Source organism: Eleutherodactylus coqui, chromosome 9 (genome assembly GCF_035609145.1).
Source record: "Eleutherodactylus coqui strain aEleCoq1 chromosome 9, aEleCoq1.hap1, whole genome shotgun sequence".
Lineage (NCBI taxonomy): Eukaryota > Metazoa > Chordata > Amphibia > Anura > Eleutherodactylidae > Eleutherodactylus > Eleutherodactylus coqui.
This window is the reverse complement of record NC_089845.1, coordinates 91,831,817-91,849,979: the sequence shown is the minus strand read 5'-3', so window position 1 is coordinate 91,849,979 and position 18,163 is coordinate 91,831,817. Positions and strand designations below refer to the sequence as shown.

Below are 18,163 nucleotides of genomic sequence, written 5' to 3'. Positions count from 1 at the left end.
GAGCTTACAGAACTGGGGAATAGGGGTGGTACAAGAGCTTACAGAACGGGGGAATAGGGGTGGTACAAGAGCTTACAGACATGGGGAATAGGGGTGGTACAAGAGCTTACAGAACGGGGGAATAGGGGCGGTACAAGAGCTTACAGACATGGGGAATAGGGGTGGTACAAGAGCTTACAGACATGGGGAATAGGGGTGGTACAAGAGCTTACAGAACGGGGGAATAGGGGTGGTACAAGAGCTTACAGAACGGGGGAATAGGGGTGGTACAAGAGCTTACAGAACGGGGGAATAGGGGTGGTACAAGAGCTTACAGACATGGGGAATAGGGGTGGTACAAGAGCTTACAGAACGGGGGAATAGGAGTGGTACAAGAGCTTACAGACATGGGGAATAGGGGTGGTACAAGAGCTTACAGACATGGGGAATAGGGGTGGTACAAGAGCTTACAGACATGGGGAATAGGGGTGGTACAAGAGCTTACAGAACGGGGGAATAGGGGTGGTACAAGAGCTTACAGACATGGGGAATAGGGGTGGTACAAGAGCTTACAGAACGGGGGAATAGGGGTGGTACAAGAGCTTACAGACATGGGGAATAGGGGTGGTACAAGAGCTTACAGAACTGGGGAATAGGGGTGGTACAAGAGCTTACAGACATGGGGAATAGGGGCGGTACAAGAGCTTACAGACATGGGGAATAGGGGGTGGTACAAGAGCTTACAGACATGGGGAATAGGGGTGGTACAAGAGCTTACAGACATGGGGAATAGGGGTGGTACAAGAGCTTACAGAACGGGGGGAATAGGGGTGGTACAAGAGCTTACAGAACGGGGGAATAGGGGTGGTACAAGAGCTTACAGAACGGGGGAATAGGGGTGGTACAAGAGTTTACAGAACTGGGGAATAGGGGTGGTACAAGAGTTTACACAACTGGGGAATAGGGGTGGTACAAGAGCTTACAGACATGGGGAATAGGGGTGGTACAAGAGCTTACAGAACGGGGGAATAGGGGTGGTACAAGAGCTTACAGAACGGGGGAATAGGGGTGGTACCAGAGCTTACAGAACGGGGGAATAGGGGTGGTACCAGAGCTTACAGAACGGGGGAATAGGGGTGGTACAAGAGTTTACAGAACTGGGGAATAGGGGTGGTACAAGAGTTTACACAACTGGGGAATAGGGGTGGTACAAGAGCTTACAGAACTGGGGAATAGGGGTGGTACAAGAGCTTACAGAACGGGGGAATAGGGGTGGTACAAGAGCTTACAGAACGGGGGAATAGGGGTGGTACAAGAGCTTACAGAAATGGGGAATAGGGGTGGTACAAGAGCTTACAGACATGGGGAATAGGGGTGGTACAAGAGCTTACAGACATGGGGAATAGGGGTGGTACAAGAGCTTACAGAACGGGGGAATAGGGGTAGTACAAGAGCTTACAGAACGGGGGAATAGGGGTGGTACAAGAGCTTACAGACATGGGGAATAGGGGTGGTACAAGAGCTTACAGAACTGGCGAATAGGGGTGGTACAAGAGCTTACAGACATGGGGAATAGGGGTGGTACAAGAGCTTACAGAACTGGGGAATAGGGGTGGTACAAGAGCTTACAGAACTGGGGAATAGGGGTGGTACAAGACCTTACAGAACTGGGGAATAGGGGTGGTACAAGAGCTTACAGACATGGGCAATAGGGGTGGTACAAGAGCTTACAGAACTGGGGAATAGGGGTGGTACAAGAGCTTACAGACATGGGGAATAGGGGTGGTACAAGAGCTTACAGACATGGGGAATAGGGGTGGTACAAGAGCTTACAGACATGGGGAATAGGGGTGGTACAAGAGCTTACAGAACTGGGGAATAGGGGTGGTACAAGAGCTTACAGAACTGGGGAATAGGGGTGGTACAAGAGCTTACAGAACGGGGGAATAGGGGTGGTACAAGAGCTTACAGACTTGGGGAATAGGGGTGGTACAAGAGCTTACAGAACAGGGGAATAGGAGTGGTACAAGAGCTTACAGAACGGGGGAATAGGGGTGGTACAAGAGCTTACAGAACTGGGGGATAGGGGTGGTACAAGAGCTTACAGAACAGGGGAATAGGGGTGGTACAAGAGCTTACAGACATGGGGAATAGGGGTGGTACAAGAGCTTACAGAACGGGGGAATAGAGGTGGTACAAGAGCTTACAGAACAGGGGAATAGGGGTGGTACAAGAGCTTACAGAACTGGGGAATAGGGGTGGTACAAGATCTTACAGACTTGGAGAATAGGGATGGTATAAGAGCTTACAGAACAGGGGAATAGGGGTGGTACAAGAGCTTACAGAACAGGGTAGTAGGGGTGGTACAAGAGCTTACAGAACTGGGGAATAGGGGTGGTACAAGAGCTGACAGAACTGGGGAATAGGGGTGGTACCAGAGCTTACAGAACGGGGGAATAGGGTTGGTACAAGAGCTTACAGACATGGGGAATAGGGGTGGTACAAGAGCTTACAGACATGGGGAATAGGGGTGGTACAAGAGCTTACAGAACTGGGGAATAGGGGTGGTACAAGAGCTTACAGAACTGGGGAAAAGGGGTGGTACAAGAGCTTACAGAACGGGGGAATAGGGGTGGTACAAGAGGTACAAGAGCTTGATATGTACAATGGTCCCAGCCATCTTTTAAAAAGAATGGCATACTATATGGTAATAGACATAAGGCTGTATAACGATACGGGATCACAATTTGATTAATTAAATCAGTCCCCATTTCTCTTTGTCATTATTAATGCCTGTGGGCCTGCGTTGTTTAACCAAATGAGTGTTTTCTTTTTTCTTAGAACTATTCAAGTATCGACTCACTACTGTATCATAGCAGATTAACAGAGTTGCAGACAGTTCAAGCCTTAACCGAGACTCAAGATTTTATCAACTTTATCTGCGTTCCTGGTATTTCATTTTGCATTTGAGATGCATGTTGTTACATCGGTGATGATATTAACGGCAGTATAGGAAGTTAATGTGGCAGCAGGATGTGTAGAAACGTTAAATCCCCAGAGCTCTATTGCAGATGCTTTATTAGTTCCTGACGATTTTCATTTATTTACCTGCAGCAACGACGTGCCGCACATTCGTGTGGCCGCTGCAGTCGGTCACTGTCTTTGCTGTTATGCTATCATGTATGGCATATCACTGCTCTGGCCAGTGATTGGCTGCAGCTGTCATGTGGATATACAGCACATCATGAATATATATAATGTATCCCCTTTTTGGGCAGTAGAGCAGATTACGCTTTCCTATACATTGTGCCTTAACTCTGGCAAGCCTTACAATGAGAGGCTATCAGTCTGGCAGACCAGACGCAGCATGGCCAGCCATTAATTTAACCCATTGTTATACTATTTACTGAAAACCTAACATGTAAAGAGAGAGAGAGAGATGTATTTAGACAAGGTTGGTTACTTTATTATATATATATAGATATATATATTTTTTTGCTTTACTCATTTTGATGTTGAACTCTGTAAAGTTATTTTTGTCTCTTAGAGATTGTAACACCACAGTTATAACCCAAGATGTCAATAGTTTTTAGCCATGTTTTCATATCAGTTAATACAATGCCAACTATAAAATCGATACTTATGATTGCTTTTAGGTAATTTATCATCGCAGCCCGCCCTGAGAAGGCTGCTCCATCTCTGGATGAATCGATATCCAGATGATAAAATGGATCCCATGCACATCTGGGATGATGTCATTTCTAACAGGTATAAAGGGTTATAGTTCTATCACAACACAAATCTCTGATTGTTCCTCTGTTGCCCTTCTATAAACTTTATATTTTTCTTAACTTTAATGTTGTCATTCTCCATGTGTACAGGTGCTTCTTCCTGGATAAAATCAAGGAAAAACTAGCCAGTCAGCCGGCGGATGAAAGTATGGAGATGGACACTATGACTGAGGATAGTGAAGAAGGGCCAGCTGACAAGCAAGAGGATGTGACCTTTCTCATTACCAAATGCAGATTTGTTATGAGGATGAAGATGATTGACAGCGCCCGGAAACAGGTAACCGAATTCTGGGATCAATAGATCTTCCCGTTGCACCAAGCTTCAGTGCATATAAATGCCGTGCCTCACACGATTTATGACTATCCGGTTATTATAAACTTTTAGTGAGTGTTCCCTGCTTTATGCCTGTTCAGTTTATGTAATACACCCCATTGTGTTGTTTTTTGGAATAAAAAGGAAATACGTTTTTCTTCTGTAGAGCAACTTTACTGTTGCAATGAAACTTTTGAAAGCGCTTCATCGAGAGTCTAAAACCAGCGATGACTGGTTGGTGAAATGGGTTCACAGTTATTGTCGTTACAGTCACAGCCGAAGCCAAAGCCAGAGTAATGCGGAGAAAATATTGACTGTACTGAAAACCGTCTCATTACTAGGTAAGAATTGTTCTATAGGGGTACATTCACACGAAGCACATTTTTGTGAGGATCCGCACCAAAATCCACAACCTGTCTTGCACTGTGAAATTTGGTGTGGATTTGAACCAAAATCCATGTCCCAATCCGGACTATGCGGTGCGGTTTTTGATTCAGGTCCATAGCTGATTTTCACCCTTTCAATTGAAAGTGGATGCATGGCAAAATTTGCACCGAGAATTTGACTTGGATTTTGGTACAGATTTTCTGCTGCACCAATTCTGCACCATGTGAATGTAACATAAGACATTATACTTATATCTGCAGCACCTGTATATTGTATATAATTTCTGACTGCCTAACTGGAATGGCATCCGATAGTTAGCTGTGTGTTTAGAATTAATGACATTTTAATCTATGCTTCTTTTGACCTTTAGGAGTCCTTTAGGCAATCTCAATCAAAAATGGCCTTCTTTGTGTGGACTTGCATGCAGAGATAACGATCTTTCACTGAGCAGGATGTGGCCTTTGGCTCATAAGCCTGGAAAAATCAGGAATTTAAATAAATACATATTAAGTTGTATTAAATCTTCTCAGCTACCTCTGCACTATGAGATGTCGCTCACAGATAGAACAGCAAAATGTGGTCTCACTCTGAAGGCCAAAACCGTCTACATTCTTGGTTGTTCTAACATCATTTGTAACTAGAAGTTAGATTAAGCATGGAATATTTTTGTACATCTATTTTTTTTCTTCTTGACAAAGTTGGTTGTCATGATTTTGCAGAGACTCCGGTGAGCTCACCATTAAAGGGGTATTCCCAAAAATGGACTTTTATCATCTATCCATAGGATAGGTAATAAGTCTGCTTGTTGAGGTGCTCACCGCTAGGACGCCACCGATCCTGAGAACGGGGGTCCCGTGTCCTCCACTCCACCTCACTATGGACTCACTGCACCCTCTGCAGTGTTGTGGAGATCGATTGGAGCGGCTGTGGAGCATGTGAGGTGCTGCTCTGTTCATTTCAGTGGTGTTGCCGAATCTCGCAGAGTATAAGCACTCGGCTGTGTCCGGCAGTCCCAGTGAAGCTGAATAGAGCGGCTCACACATGCTTGATTTCTGCATTCCGTCTCCTCACTGTGGGGAGTGTAGTGAGAAAGATGAGGGAGGCACAGAACCCTAATTCTTGAGATCTCAGTAGTGATCAGACTTTTATCACCTATCTTATGGATAGCTGAGAATAGTCAATTCTGGGAATGCCACTTTAAAGAGGTATAATCGCATGGGTCTATAAGAAAGTGTGTTGGCTCCTTGTGTTATTAAGGAGTTAATGGAAAGCTGTAGATGAAGAAGATGAAGAATTCACTGTTGTTGGTTTTCATTCTAATTGCTATATTAACATTGTGCAGCAGCACATACCCTTAGAGAGTCCCACATCATTTGTATTGCTGCTTCTGTGTTCAGTAGTATCAGATAAGGCAACAGACTGATGCCCCATGAGTATTAAATGTCATTTTTAGTCAAAAAAATGTCTTCAGTCTTTACCTCACTGACTGCCTATATTTGTGTTCTGTACCTTTACAGAGGACAGCAGCCCTGAATATTTAAACAGATGTCCTCAGTCATACAGATATCACAACATGTTACTGGGTGGCACTTATAACATCATGGGCGATGCACTCAGCAAGGAACCTGACAGCCTGAATAAGATAGAGGAGGCCAAGGCGAGGAAGGTCATAGAGCTTGCAGGGTCAGCAGAGGAGGTAAGTGCGAATGCAAGTACACTAAACCTAATCACATCTTATTGGGAAGTCAAAATAATAAGGCTTCAAACTAGTCCTCCTTGAATAAACGTGACTAGTTTCAGAGCCCGTTTCTTCTGTTTTCCTAGTCTAGATCAGCATCTCAGTAACTTTTTAGATTACTGTTCGTCCACTAAGAGATTATGTTGGTTCTCAGGTTGTGCTCTCCAGTAAGGGCACCTCTGAAAACCTCCAGCCTGTGTGTAACGGTGGCCATACACTTAGGATAGCTGCCAGCTATTCTTCCCAACCTCATCCTAACAGTATTGACAATGAGTAACAATGGATCAGGCACTAAAGTTATGGTGGTAGCTCATTCGGCTGACGGGTATTTCATCCTACTCCACCATAATAAGTATGCACACTCTGCAGAGCGTATACCTTAGTGGGGATAGTGGAATAAGCCACTGCCTCACACCTCAGACAGCCGCCTGTCTTCTGTGGGAACAAAGGTTGGGACGTGTTGGAATCTAATCATGCCTGATCCTTCTTTGAATTGGGAGGCTCCATACACATTAGATGGCCTGCGGGTTTTGTTTAATGTGCATGGCTACCTTAATATATCTCATCTGTAATACTAAGCTCCCTGGCTTTTCCAATGATTACAATTTAAAGCTTATACATATGTACAATAACGTCACCCCCGCCACCTTCTTTTTTACTAATTGCATTTCTTACATTCACATTGATGTAAATCATTTGTGTGCAAATTTATGGTGGTAAATTATGTCCAAGCCGCAAAACTGGAAATCTGGGACATATATTTGAGGGATTTTTATGTATCATTTTGATTTAATGCCGTACCTTGCTAGTTCGTTGACCGCACTCTAATTATTTCTATTACCTAGACCATGTCGCTGTGTTTTGTTCAAATATCCACATTGCAACGTGCTTCTCCACATGTAATCTATTTAAACATAGTAGACTCCTGTTGGAACTTAAAGGTGTTTTCCAGGACTATAATATTGATGGCCTATCTTTTGGCTATTGATCTCTTATTTGGTGGAGGTCTATCTCCCAACACCTCAATTAATCAGCTGGTTGAAGGGGTCATAACCAGTGAGCACTTCACACCCTTAATTATTTGCCCAGGCACAGCTCCATGCAACTGGTTGTGGTTGTGTCCGGTACTGCAACTCACTTCCATTAAACATATAGAGCTTCGCTACCCAATGTACAGTATTTTTAATTGTAGTCTTAAATCATTGCAACGTTACTTTCAGGTTGCTGCTGGGCTGTATAGAAAGTGTCTCCATTACTTGGAATCTGCTGTCAAGAAAGCTGAAGAGGAAACACAGTCTCGTTCAGCAGATTGGACTGATAAAGGAGTCATTAAAGCTTACATGACCCTGGTGGATTTTTGTGACGCACATCTTAGGAAACTAGAGGATGGCTCAGCAGGTAATGGCATCTTTAAACGTGCTGCTTTGCTGTTGCTTCCTTGTCTTTTCCTTGCAAATCATATGTGTGGACATTGGGTATAGAGGAGAGTATCACACAGGCATATCCAAGTACAGAAACCATCAGAATGCCACGATGTGTAGAGCTGACAGACTTCCAATGGGGTCTGGTGGTGGGATGTCACCCAAGCAACCAGTTTATATGGGATATCGCAGCGCTTTCAGACCTTCCAAAGTCCACTGTTGGTAATCTTAGTCAGCAATGGGTACCATCTGGTGTGTGCAGTGCAGCCACCTGCAGGGAGACCCTGTAAACTAACAGACACTTTAACCCTTTCCAATCCGAGAAACATATTTTAACCCTTTCCAATCCACTGTCTGAAGACATTATGATTTAAGGCTGTACAGCTCCGATGTTTGAAGACGTCCGTCGGGGTTCTCTTACTGTATATTGCCAGCCTCTCTGCTGTTGGAGCCTATCCAACGTGTCACCTCATGCAGTACTGGCTTTGGCCAGCATATAGCGCCGTTGTATAACGGCAGAAAAAAGAGTAAGCCCCCTAGGAAAACCAGGATACAAATTGGATTGGAAAGGGTTAACAAAGTCTTGTACAAGCCGTGAAGGCATCATTTACATTGTTTGCTGAAGCACTCGTTCAGGGGGTCTTACAGGCTATCGGAACATCAATTAGCATCAGAAGCATCCGTAGGGAACTACATGTGAAGGGGACAAGTGCCTTCACACAGCCCAACATCACAGCAGTGAATGCACAGAGGTGCTTGCAATGGTGCTTGAAGCATCGTTCTTCAACTGTAAATGAAATGAGCGGAAGCAAGTGTTGTTGACAGCTGAATCACGGTACACCATCTTCCAATTGGATGGCCAAACTTAGGTGTGGTGGTTGCCTGGAGAGCGGTTTCTACGCAACTGCATTGCTCCAACACTGAAGTTTGTGAGGAGGTTCCATATGGTATGGGGGTGTTTCTGCTGGGAAGAACAAAGGCCATTGGTTATAGCAAAGTCCACCCTTAACACCAATGGGTGCAGAGATATTCTGGACAGTGTGGCATTACCTACCCTGCAGCAATACTTTGGTACAGCTCCATGTCTCTATCAATACAGCAAACAATGTTAAGGCTTGGTGTGAGAAGCAGAACATCTGCTAATTTCATTGGCCAGCTCAAAGTCTGGATCTCAATCCCATCGAGCATCTTTGGGACGAACTAGCGCGCCATACCCGTGCATGCTATACACGCCCATCATCCACCTCATCACTATCTGAAGCTCTCTTCGAGGAATGGAGTCATTAAGGGTTAAAGGCAGCCCAGTACTGGATTGAAAAATTTGACTAAAATTGAACTTCATCGACTTCTGTGTGTGTCCCAATACTTTTGTCAACATATTGTATGTTACTGACATACATGCATGGCAATAAAAGAATTTTCTGTATTGTTTTTCACTATTAGTATTGAATGCTCAAGACTGGAAACCATTCCCTGAAATCATAGTAGATAAAATGATTAAGGCTTTGAAGCTTGGGTCTAAAGAAGCGCGTCTAAAGTTTCCAAGACTACTTCAGATTATTGAACTGTATCCCAATGAAACATTCGACCTGATGGTTAAAGAGGTGAGCCGGAGAACAACCGCTGTAATGACATTGTATGTAATGCAGTTTGGTTTCTGTTATTTAGTCCCAAAAAGAACTTGTAACCCATAAGAGAAGAACACAGAAAAGACCACCACTATTACTGCATCAATACCGTGTTTCACTGAAAGTAGGATCTACCCTGACTTTTGGGGGCAGGGGGATGCTTGAAATATAAGCCCTACCCAAAAAATAAGCCCTAGCTACACAACATTAAAAAAAAACAATACTTACCTAGCAGGCGCCATCCAGGTTCCTCACGCTGGTCTCTGGTGCTCTTGCTTCAGTCCTCAGCAGCTAACAGAACATTGCTTCCTGGTAGTGGAGTTCATAAACCCCGCCTCTGGGAAGCAATAGCTATGATTGGCTCAGCCGCGGTGCTCAAGAACCAATCAATGCAGCGCTCAATTAACCAATCCCAGCTATTCAATTTTCAAACTCATTTTCACCAAGGGCCACATCAGCCTTATGGTTGACGTCAAAGAGCTGATCATATATTAGTGGCTCGTTCACATGAGCGTATTATGTGCGTAGTGCGCAGTGCTTTCGATGGGTTTGTTCACGTGATGTGCATTCGCGCGAAAAAATATTCCAGCATGATGTTTATGGTGCATATTACGCACAGCAATAGGCCATTGAAGTGAATGGCTGGGCGTACATATGCAGGAAACCTATACATTGCCAATGGCTGTTACAGCCATTCAGATTGCCTCTGTAGCCTGTTAACAGACCCAGCACCCAATACAGACTTGTAGTGAGGACTTACAGGGAGCCGGAAGAGTTGAATCTATGTAGTTTTATTATGTTTTGTCATAGGGCGTGCTAATTAAAAAAAAATGACTCTGACAACCCTCTTAAATACAACATCGAGCAGCATTTGTCTCCACACTTCGTATTGTTTTACAGGTGAGTTCCGTCCCATGCTGGCTGTTCATCGGCTGGATAAGTCAAATGATGGCAATGCTTGACAAAAGGGAATCCCTAGCAGTGCAGTTTATCATAGAGGAAATTGCAGACCACTACCCTCAATCTCTCGTGTACCCATTCATGATCAGTGGAGAAAACTATGACTTTGAAGACACATTTGATGGCCACAGGAATAAATTGTTTGTGGAAAAGTAAGTAGATGGACAAATTAATTGTAGTTTGAACATTTTGCATAAATACATTGTTTGAAGACAGTAACTATTGTCAGACTGTAGTAGACATTGTTCATTGAGTGTATATAATGGTGGAGACCCGTAGCCGCCCCTGCCCAGCTGCAGACGGAAACCTTCTGGGTTGTGATTTTACTGCAAATCTTTGTGGTTTTCAAATTATTACTAATTCCCAGGTGATCTTGTAGATAAAGCTGATATTTAAAACTCAGAAACATTAACAATCACTTGAAAACGACACCACTTTGCTGTAAAATCTCATGTCAACCATGTTTTGGATGCATCGTAGCCAGACAGTGGACACTACTTGTGTCTGTGGCCCTAACACAATTCAATGTTGTAATGTCACTAGAACACATCCCTATAAAGCCAAATGCACATCGGTCAATAGGGTTACATAAATGAGGACATAAAACTGGGACAACTTTCAGATTAACCCCTTATGTGTAGGTCGTGGTGATTGCATGGGCAAAGAAACTTTGCTAGTGTGATCAATAGCAGAAGACCAGCTGGGCTCCTAGTGTAATGATCAGGAGCAGAGAAATGTACGGCCCTGGCCGATTAAACCCTTTGGAGTTAGTCAGTAGTGAACATTGCATCTAAGAAGCTTAACAGACTGAGGCGGCTCCCTCTGTCTTTTCATTGGTGCAATATGATCAGGGGGTGCCATTGGCTACTGTGGCCAACAGGGGTTTAGTAAAGGCCTACAAGACACCCCTATGTATAAGCTTGTTAGATCCCTCGACTGTCTCAGTCAGTCCTATAGATATGAATTGAGTGACAGTACACACTGTAGACCGCGCTTCGTTCATTCAGGGGATGCTTGGTCTTGGGGCTGGTCCCAGTGGTTAGACCCCCAATGATCATACACTTATCCCCTATCCTATGGACAAGTTTTAAACTTGGCACAACCCCTTGGCAGATGTGCACGGGGTTTGCAGTGGGTGCTGCTGTCAAATACAGCTGCAGTGGTAAGAATCATTGATAACTCCTATCATGGCCATTAACCCTTTAGTTGCAACAGTTGGCATTAACTACAGCTTCTATATGGCTTAACAGAGGGAGGGGACTCCCAAACTGCATTCCCGTGACAGGATCACGGAATACTTTTGGTTACCATGACAGCCTGTGGTTTACTGAGGGCTTCCGGGCCTGCCATGGGTGTCTTCTTAAATGTTGCCTTTGATGCGGTTTAATAGGCTGATGTTGAAAGTACCATATACTGAAGTATTGCAGTATATTGTACAAGCGATCAGATATAAGTTCAAGTCCCCTAGTCGGTCACCCTGTCTCCAAGAAAAATTTGAATGAAAAGTGATCAAACACTCATATGTACTCCAAAATGGTACCAATAGAAACTCCAGCTCATCGGCAAAAAACAAACCTCCTTCAGCTTCATCGACGGAAACATAAAAGAAGTTATGAGGGTAAGAAGACTTGAGCAGAAAACCCGGACATTTTTTTGTTTGTTTTTTTCCTCCCTACTTTCACAGAATTCATAACTTGTTTTTATTTTTCCATTGACATTGGCTTGTTCTTTGCATGACAGGTTGTAGCTTTCATTGGTACCATTTAGGGTGGCTTCACACGAGCGTGTTTTTGTGCGTACATAGGTGCGCACCCATGTACGTGCAAAAACGCACGTAAATGCAGGTCCGTGCATTGTTTTCAATGGAGCCACAGCTGCATTGAAAACAATGCTCTGCCGACCCCCTGCATTCTTTTTCAGGGAAGGGCTCTACATATAAGCCCTTCCCTGAAAAAGAAAAATTTTAGTGTAAAAAAAAAAAATAAATAAATAAAAAATATACTTACCTGTCCGCTGCTGCCGTGACCCCCGTGGTGATGAAGAACACATCTGCCACATGCAGCTGATGTTTCCTTCATCCCTGCTAGTTAAAAGAATTCCCTGCTGCTACATCTGTGACAGATGCAGCAGAGGAATTCTTCAATTCTCTACTGCAGCTGTCACACATGTGAGCTGCGATAGAGGATTCTGCTGCTGGCAATTGATTTCAGGGAAGGGCTTTAAATATAAGCTTTTCACTGAAAATCAAGTAAAAGTGGTTTAAAAAACAAAAAAATAGATACCTTGCTTCAGCTGCTGGGGCACAGCCGCGTCTTCTCCTGCTGTGTTCCTTGCACTGTGGTCCTGATCTGTCAGCAGGCAGGGATTTAAAATCCCTGCCTGCTGAAAGAGCAGAATGTGATTGGCTCAGCCAATTACAGGCAGCTCTTACCGAATGAATGACGGAGATGCCGGCAGCAGGATTCTCTACTGCAGCTGTCATGTGTGACAGCTGCGGTAGAGAATTGAAGAATTCATCTGCTGCATCTGTCACAGATGTGGCAGATGTAGCAGCAGGGAATTCTTTTAACTAGCGGGGGTGAAGGAAACATCTGCTGCTTGCGGGGTCACGGCACAGTCATGCGGGGTCACGGCGACGGTGGACCGGTAAGTATATTTTTTATTTATTTATCTTTTTTACACTAAAATGTTCCTTTTTTAGGGAAGGGCTTATATGTAAATCCCTTCCCTGAAAAAGAATGCAGGGGGCCAGCAGACTATTGCTTTCAATGGAGCCGCCCACAGCAGCCGCGGCTCCATTGAAAACAATGCATGCATTCCCTATCTTTGCACGCACACGCCTGTAAAGCACGGACATGTGAACACACCATAGGGAATGCATTGTTGCAAATAGAAGCGTGTTTTTGTGCGCACATATGCACGCACAAAAACACGCTTGTGTGAAGCCACCCTTAATGTACCATATCATATACTGAAGCACAATTAAAAATTTCTTAGTGGGGTAAAATGGACAAAAAGTGCAACTGCACCATTTTCTTTTTTTTATTGAGGGTGGGGGGAGAAGGTTGTCCACGGTGTTATAAAAATTATACATACGCTGTATTTAGCGAGTCAGTACGATAGTTTTTTTGTTGTACTAATTAAATTACATTTCTTTAAAAAATAATCCTCAATGAGTTATAAATTGATGTTTATGTAACATTTCCTGCATATTTATCTGTTATCTACTACAATTAAACGCATGTACTTGGAATTTTAGAATTCAAAACAAACTGGATAAAAATGGAGTAATTAAGGACTTTATTCAAGCCCTGGAGCAGCTGTCTAATCCTGCACTGATATTACAGGTGAGAAAAATGGACAAAGACGACGATCGCAGTGTTATAAGAATACATTGTGTTATACATGTAAATAGGGTGAATTTGTGAACTGATGTGCACCGGATTTGTGGGTGGTAAAGTTGCTAGCTTTGGAGCATGCACTATTTGTGAAAGACTCTGCAACTATTCTTGCCACTTGCTAATTTCTCAAAGTTGCAAAAAGGAATTTCAAGGAATTTTTATTAAAAGCCACAGGAAAAACCACAGCCGCAAATTTGTGCCAAATTTTGTTGCAGATTTCCCTTTTGCAACATGGATGTTAATTATCCACTGCAGATTAAACCGTGGATCCACAGGAGCAGATTGTTCAAAATAACAAAAAGCACTAGGATTTGAGTGCAGTTTTTTTTTCATCCCCTTTGTAGTCAGTAGGGAAAATTTGCAGCAAATCTTTGCAATTTCCACAGCAGAAATTGACATGATGCTGAACCAATCGTACTCTCCAACATCTCTGAAACCTTCAGAGCAATCGGAAAACCCACTGCCAGCCGCCACTACATAAGCCGTTTCTGCCCTCCCCTACCGTCGCCTTCTCCTTGCAGGGTCCTCTTTGTATTAGTTTGAGATTCATGTTTCTTGTACTTTTTTTATATATTCTGCGCCCTGCAATTAATGATGCTTTAAAATAAACAATTAAAATTCTGCATTGCAAGTTAATTTCTGAGCAGAAATATTCCACCGCATGATGATATTTGTTGGAATGTCTTGTATCGTAATCCGCTGGGGATCTTACCTGCACAAATCCCAGGTATAATGCCTCCCATTTCTGTCCTGTATGGACGTAGCGTGATATTTCTCTCTCTCCATCCTTGCCAAGTGTTCAGTGCTGTGCTATGCACTCTGAGCCAACTAGGTTTATCTGTTTTGCTGCTGTTCCTGTCTCCCCCCCCCCCTTTTGTTTTATTTAACATAATTTATGGAGAAAATAAGTGTTTATGGACCTTTATTAAATGTTGCAGGATTTTAATACTATTGCTAAAAAAAGTTGTGTTTGTTACATTACTGGACAGCTATGTTTTAGACCTATGGTATTCAGTCTATGCATAATTTTTATTTCTTTTTTTGTCAGCAAACAATTTTTTGGCAATTTTAACTGTTTTATTGATTAGGACTGGAAAGAAGAAGTCTATAAAGAATTATCTAAACCAAGACCTGATCGAAGCAAAGTTAAGATAATGTACAAAGAGATGTATGCAAATCTTGGGGATGCAAAAAATCCTAATTTTGGGACATTCAGAAGGAGGTTTGCAGAGGTATGCATTTTCCTGGCTGTGTGAAAGCTGCTGCTCTATTGCTGTGCTACAACTAATATATGCTGAAGTGCACTATATTATAAATGAACCATAGGAGGGATTCTGTGTATGCATGAATTCTTCCCATCTAGCAGTTGTTTTGATCTGTAGTGATCTGTTTTATGCAGGTGGGGGTAGCTGTACATGGGTTTTTACTTTTCATACAAATGTGACTCTAAATCATTTAAACGGTTATTCCTATCTTAGAGATTTACGGTATCCACAGGACACGGCTATCCGATAGATGCAGGTCTTTGGACCTGCTCCTCTCTTCACAATGAGGGTCCCCTGATACCTTTCTGGCTGGTGAGGTTAGCAACTACCACAAGTACTCCAAAAAAGGACAACTGGCGACAGGTTTATGGGCACTGAGGGATCATTGATGCACTTGGCAATGAAGGCTAGCCCATCTAATGTGATCCCACAGAATAGCTACTAAATAGCCAGCACTACATTTTTCAGAAATGTTAGAAATGTGCAAGAATACATAATTTATAGTTCAGAGCGGTTTGCTGTATGTGGGGCTGCCGACCGGTTAGATTGCCAATTGTTACCCCTGCGCACCACTGCAAATGCCTACAATGGGGATGTGTAATTCAGATTAACAACAATAATGGTTAAATGGCACAGCCCTTCAAAGGAAGTACTGTGCAGGTGAGGAAGCTTAACCTGATTTCTCTTTATTAACCCTTTAAGACTACAGGACGTACGTTTACGTCCTGTAGGTTCGGGTTTTATATGTCGGGATGCGGGTGCCGGCTATTTCTTACATCCGCCACAACAGCTCCTATAGGCAGGGCCAATGCTCGGGGTCCCGCACTGCCACCCGCAATGAGATTGCAGGGTTCTGTCCGATTGCCATGGCAGACGGGGCCTTCTGAAAGGCTCTAGGGCTGCAATTGCAGATTGCCTATCAAGCCATGCCTGTGGTGTGGCTTAATAGATTGCCTGTCAGATTGCGGTATAATCAAACCATCGCAAGTTCTTGTCCCCTCTGGGAACTAAAAAAAATAAAAAAGTTAGTTTAAAAAAGTTTTATTAAAAAAATAAATAAAAAGCAATAAAAATTGAAAAAAACCCTTTTGCAATACTTGTAATAAGAGTCTAAATAATAAAACCCCAAAACATATTTAGTATCTCTGTCCATAAAAGTCCAATCTATCAAAGTAACACGTTATTTAATCCGCATGGTAAATGTCGTCAGAAAAAAAAATAACCTCCACCAGAATTGGGGTCTTAGGCACCCAATCTCCAAGAAAAATTAAATAAAGAGCATCAAAAAGTTGTATGTACTTGGAAATGCTACCAATAGAAATTACAGGAGGCCCTGAAAAAAATGAGCCTTCGCACAACTATGTTGAGGGAAAAATAAAAGTTATGGCTGTCAAAAGAGGGCGGCAGAAAATAATTTTTAAAAATGTCATATCTTGGGAAAAAAATTAAAGTAGTACAGCAAACCTAAAACTATATAAATTTGGTGTCGTAATCGTACTGACCTATAGAATAAAGTTCTCATGTCACTTTTGTTGCAGTGTTTACGCCATAGAAGCAAGACTCCCCCAAAGATCGCAGAATTTTCACTCCACTTAGAAGTTTTTAAAAGTTTTTCAGTACATTATATGTATATATATTTGCAAAATACAACTTGTCTCAAAACCCCCACCACCACCCTCCCTGGATATCTAGGTTGATGGATAAATAAGAATTTAGGATTTTCTGAAAGGGGGAGGAAAAATAAAAATGGAAAAAAGGGCCACATCTTTAAGGGGTTAAAACAACCAGCGCATTAACGCTGGTTGCGGTGGCATGGCCTTGTCTTCAGAATTGCTGGGTGGAACATAGCTCAGAGGGGACAAACAGCATGCACGCACTGCGAGTAGAGAAATGACAGGTAGTACATGGTTACAACCTTCCACGGCACCAGTATTCCCTTATGGCAGTGGCCTCTTTCAGCGGGACAATGCACCTTGCCACACTTGAAAAATACAAACGTGCTCATGGCCATTACTCACAACACACATCATACATACTTATCAATTCAGTAGAGTCCTGATGTCAAAAGTTTTTTGAGGAGATGGTGATGATTTAATTTCCTTTTACAGTACATTAGATAAATGTAAAACTTTTCATTGTAGCATATTTCAGTATTATTTACAGAACACAGAGCCTCCTAGTAGTACCTGGTTTCCCCGAAAATAAGACCCTGTCTTATTTTAATTTTTGTTCCAAAAGTGGAGCTAGGTCTTATTTTCGGGGGATGTCTTAGTATACTTACCTAGCAGGCTCTGTCAAGGTCCCTCCCGCTGCTCTCCGGAGCGCCGACACAATTCCAGTCCTTGGTCGCCCACAGAACCTCACTTCCTGGCTACAGGATTCATTAATCCCGCCTCCAGAAAGCGATGGCTCTGATTGGTTCTGAGCACTGCTTTGCTTGGCTGAGCAGCGCTGGAGAACCCATCGGAGCCATTGCTTTTTGGAGGTGGGTCCCGTAGCCAGGAAGCAATCTTCTGTAGGAGGCCAATAACTACAAGAAGCGCGTCAGAGCTCTAGAGAGCAGTGGGAGGGACCTGGACCTTTTTATTATGTAATGCAGCTAGGGCTTATTTTTGTGGTAGGGCTCATATTTTACGCATTCCCCCTGAAAATTCAGGCTAGGTCTAATTTTTGGGGAAACAGGGTATTTGTGAAAGTGGAGACCATCTCTAGACCATCAGGTGTTATTTGCCATTATATGCTCTCTGGACAATATTTAGGAATGTCCGGTGAATCTGTTAATCTAAGTGGACCACAAGCACTCAAACGTCCTGTTTCTTTGGTTTTCAAGGCCATCCTTATGCAGCGGTAATTGTTGCACATTGTATTTCAGAAATATTCAAAGGAGTTTGATAAAGTTTGTGGAAAAGATGGCTCGATCCTCAGTGGGATGAAAGGTGATGTCTTTTCTAAATGCTTTGGTTCACTAGTGGACAAAATAAGAAGAGAACAAAAAACAGAGCCGGGAAATTTGAAGGAATATTCTCCCTGGATGAGCGCTTTCAAGCCCGAGTTTTTCAGAGAGGATCTCGAAATTCCTGGTCAGTGCGAAATATCTATTTTCCTTTCTATAATTCCCAGTTTCATCTAAGTAAATATAAACCCATTGTACCTTCTTCCAGGTCAGTATGATGGTAAGAGCAAGCCTATGCCAGAATATCACATACGGATCTGCGGGTTCGATGAGCGGGTATGTAGGCGCTGAGCTGCCATATAAATGAATTAGTGCGAACCGTTTTCT

General features: G+C 43.0%; 1 protein-coding gene across 1 annotated transcript in view; it reads left to right on the top strand.

Annotated features, from left to right (window-relative positions):
- Window positions 1–18,163, top strand: part of PRKDC (protein kinase, DNA-activated, catalytic subunit) — a 187,027-nt gene that overhangs the window by 156,594 nt on the left and 12,270 nt on the right. Inside the window, exons 67-78 of the mRNA XM_066578069.1 lie at window positions 2,821–2,929; window positions 3,636–3,747; window positions 3,861–4,047; window positions 4,250–4,424; window positions 5,988–6,166; window positions 7,429–7,606; window positions 9,073–9,233; window positions 10,158–10,369; window positions 13,477–13,564; window positions 14,707–14,850; window positions 17,756–17,963; window positions 18,045–18,112. Coding sequence (XP_066434166.1) covers window positions 2,821–2,929; window positions 3,636–3,747; window positions 3,861–4,047; window positions 4,250–4,424; window positions 5,988–6,166; window positions 7,429–7,606; window positions 9,073–9,233; window positions 10,158–10,369; window positions 13,477–13,564; window positions 14,707–14,850; window positions 17,756–17,963; window positions 18,045–18,112 — 1,821 coding nt within the window. The remainder of the gene's footprint in view (window positions 1–2,820; window positions 2,930–3,635; window positions 3,748–3,860; window positions 4,048–4,249; window positions 4,425–5,987; window positions 6,167–7,428; window positions 7,607–9,072; window positions 9,234–10,157; window positions 10,370–13,476; window positions 13,565–14,706; window positions 14,851–17,755; window positions 17,964–18,044; window positions 18,113–18,163) is intronic.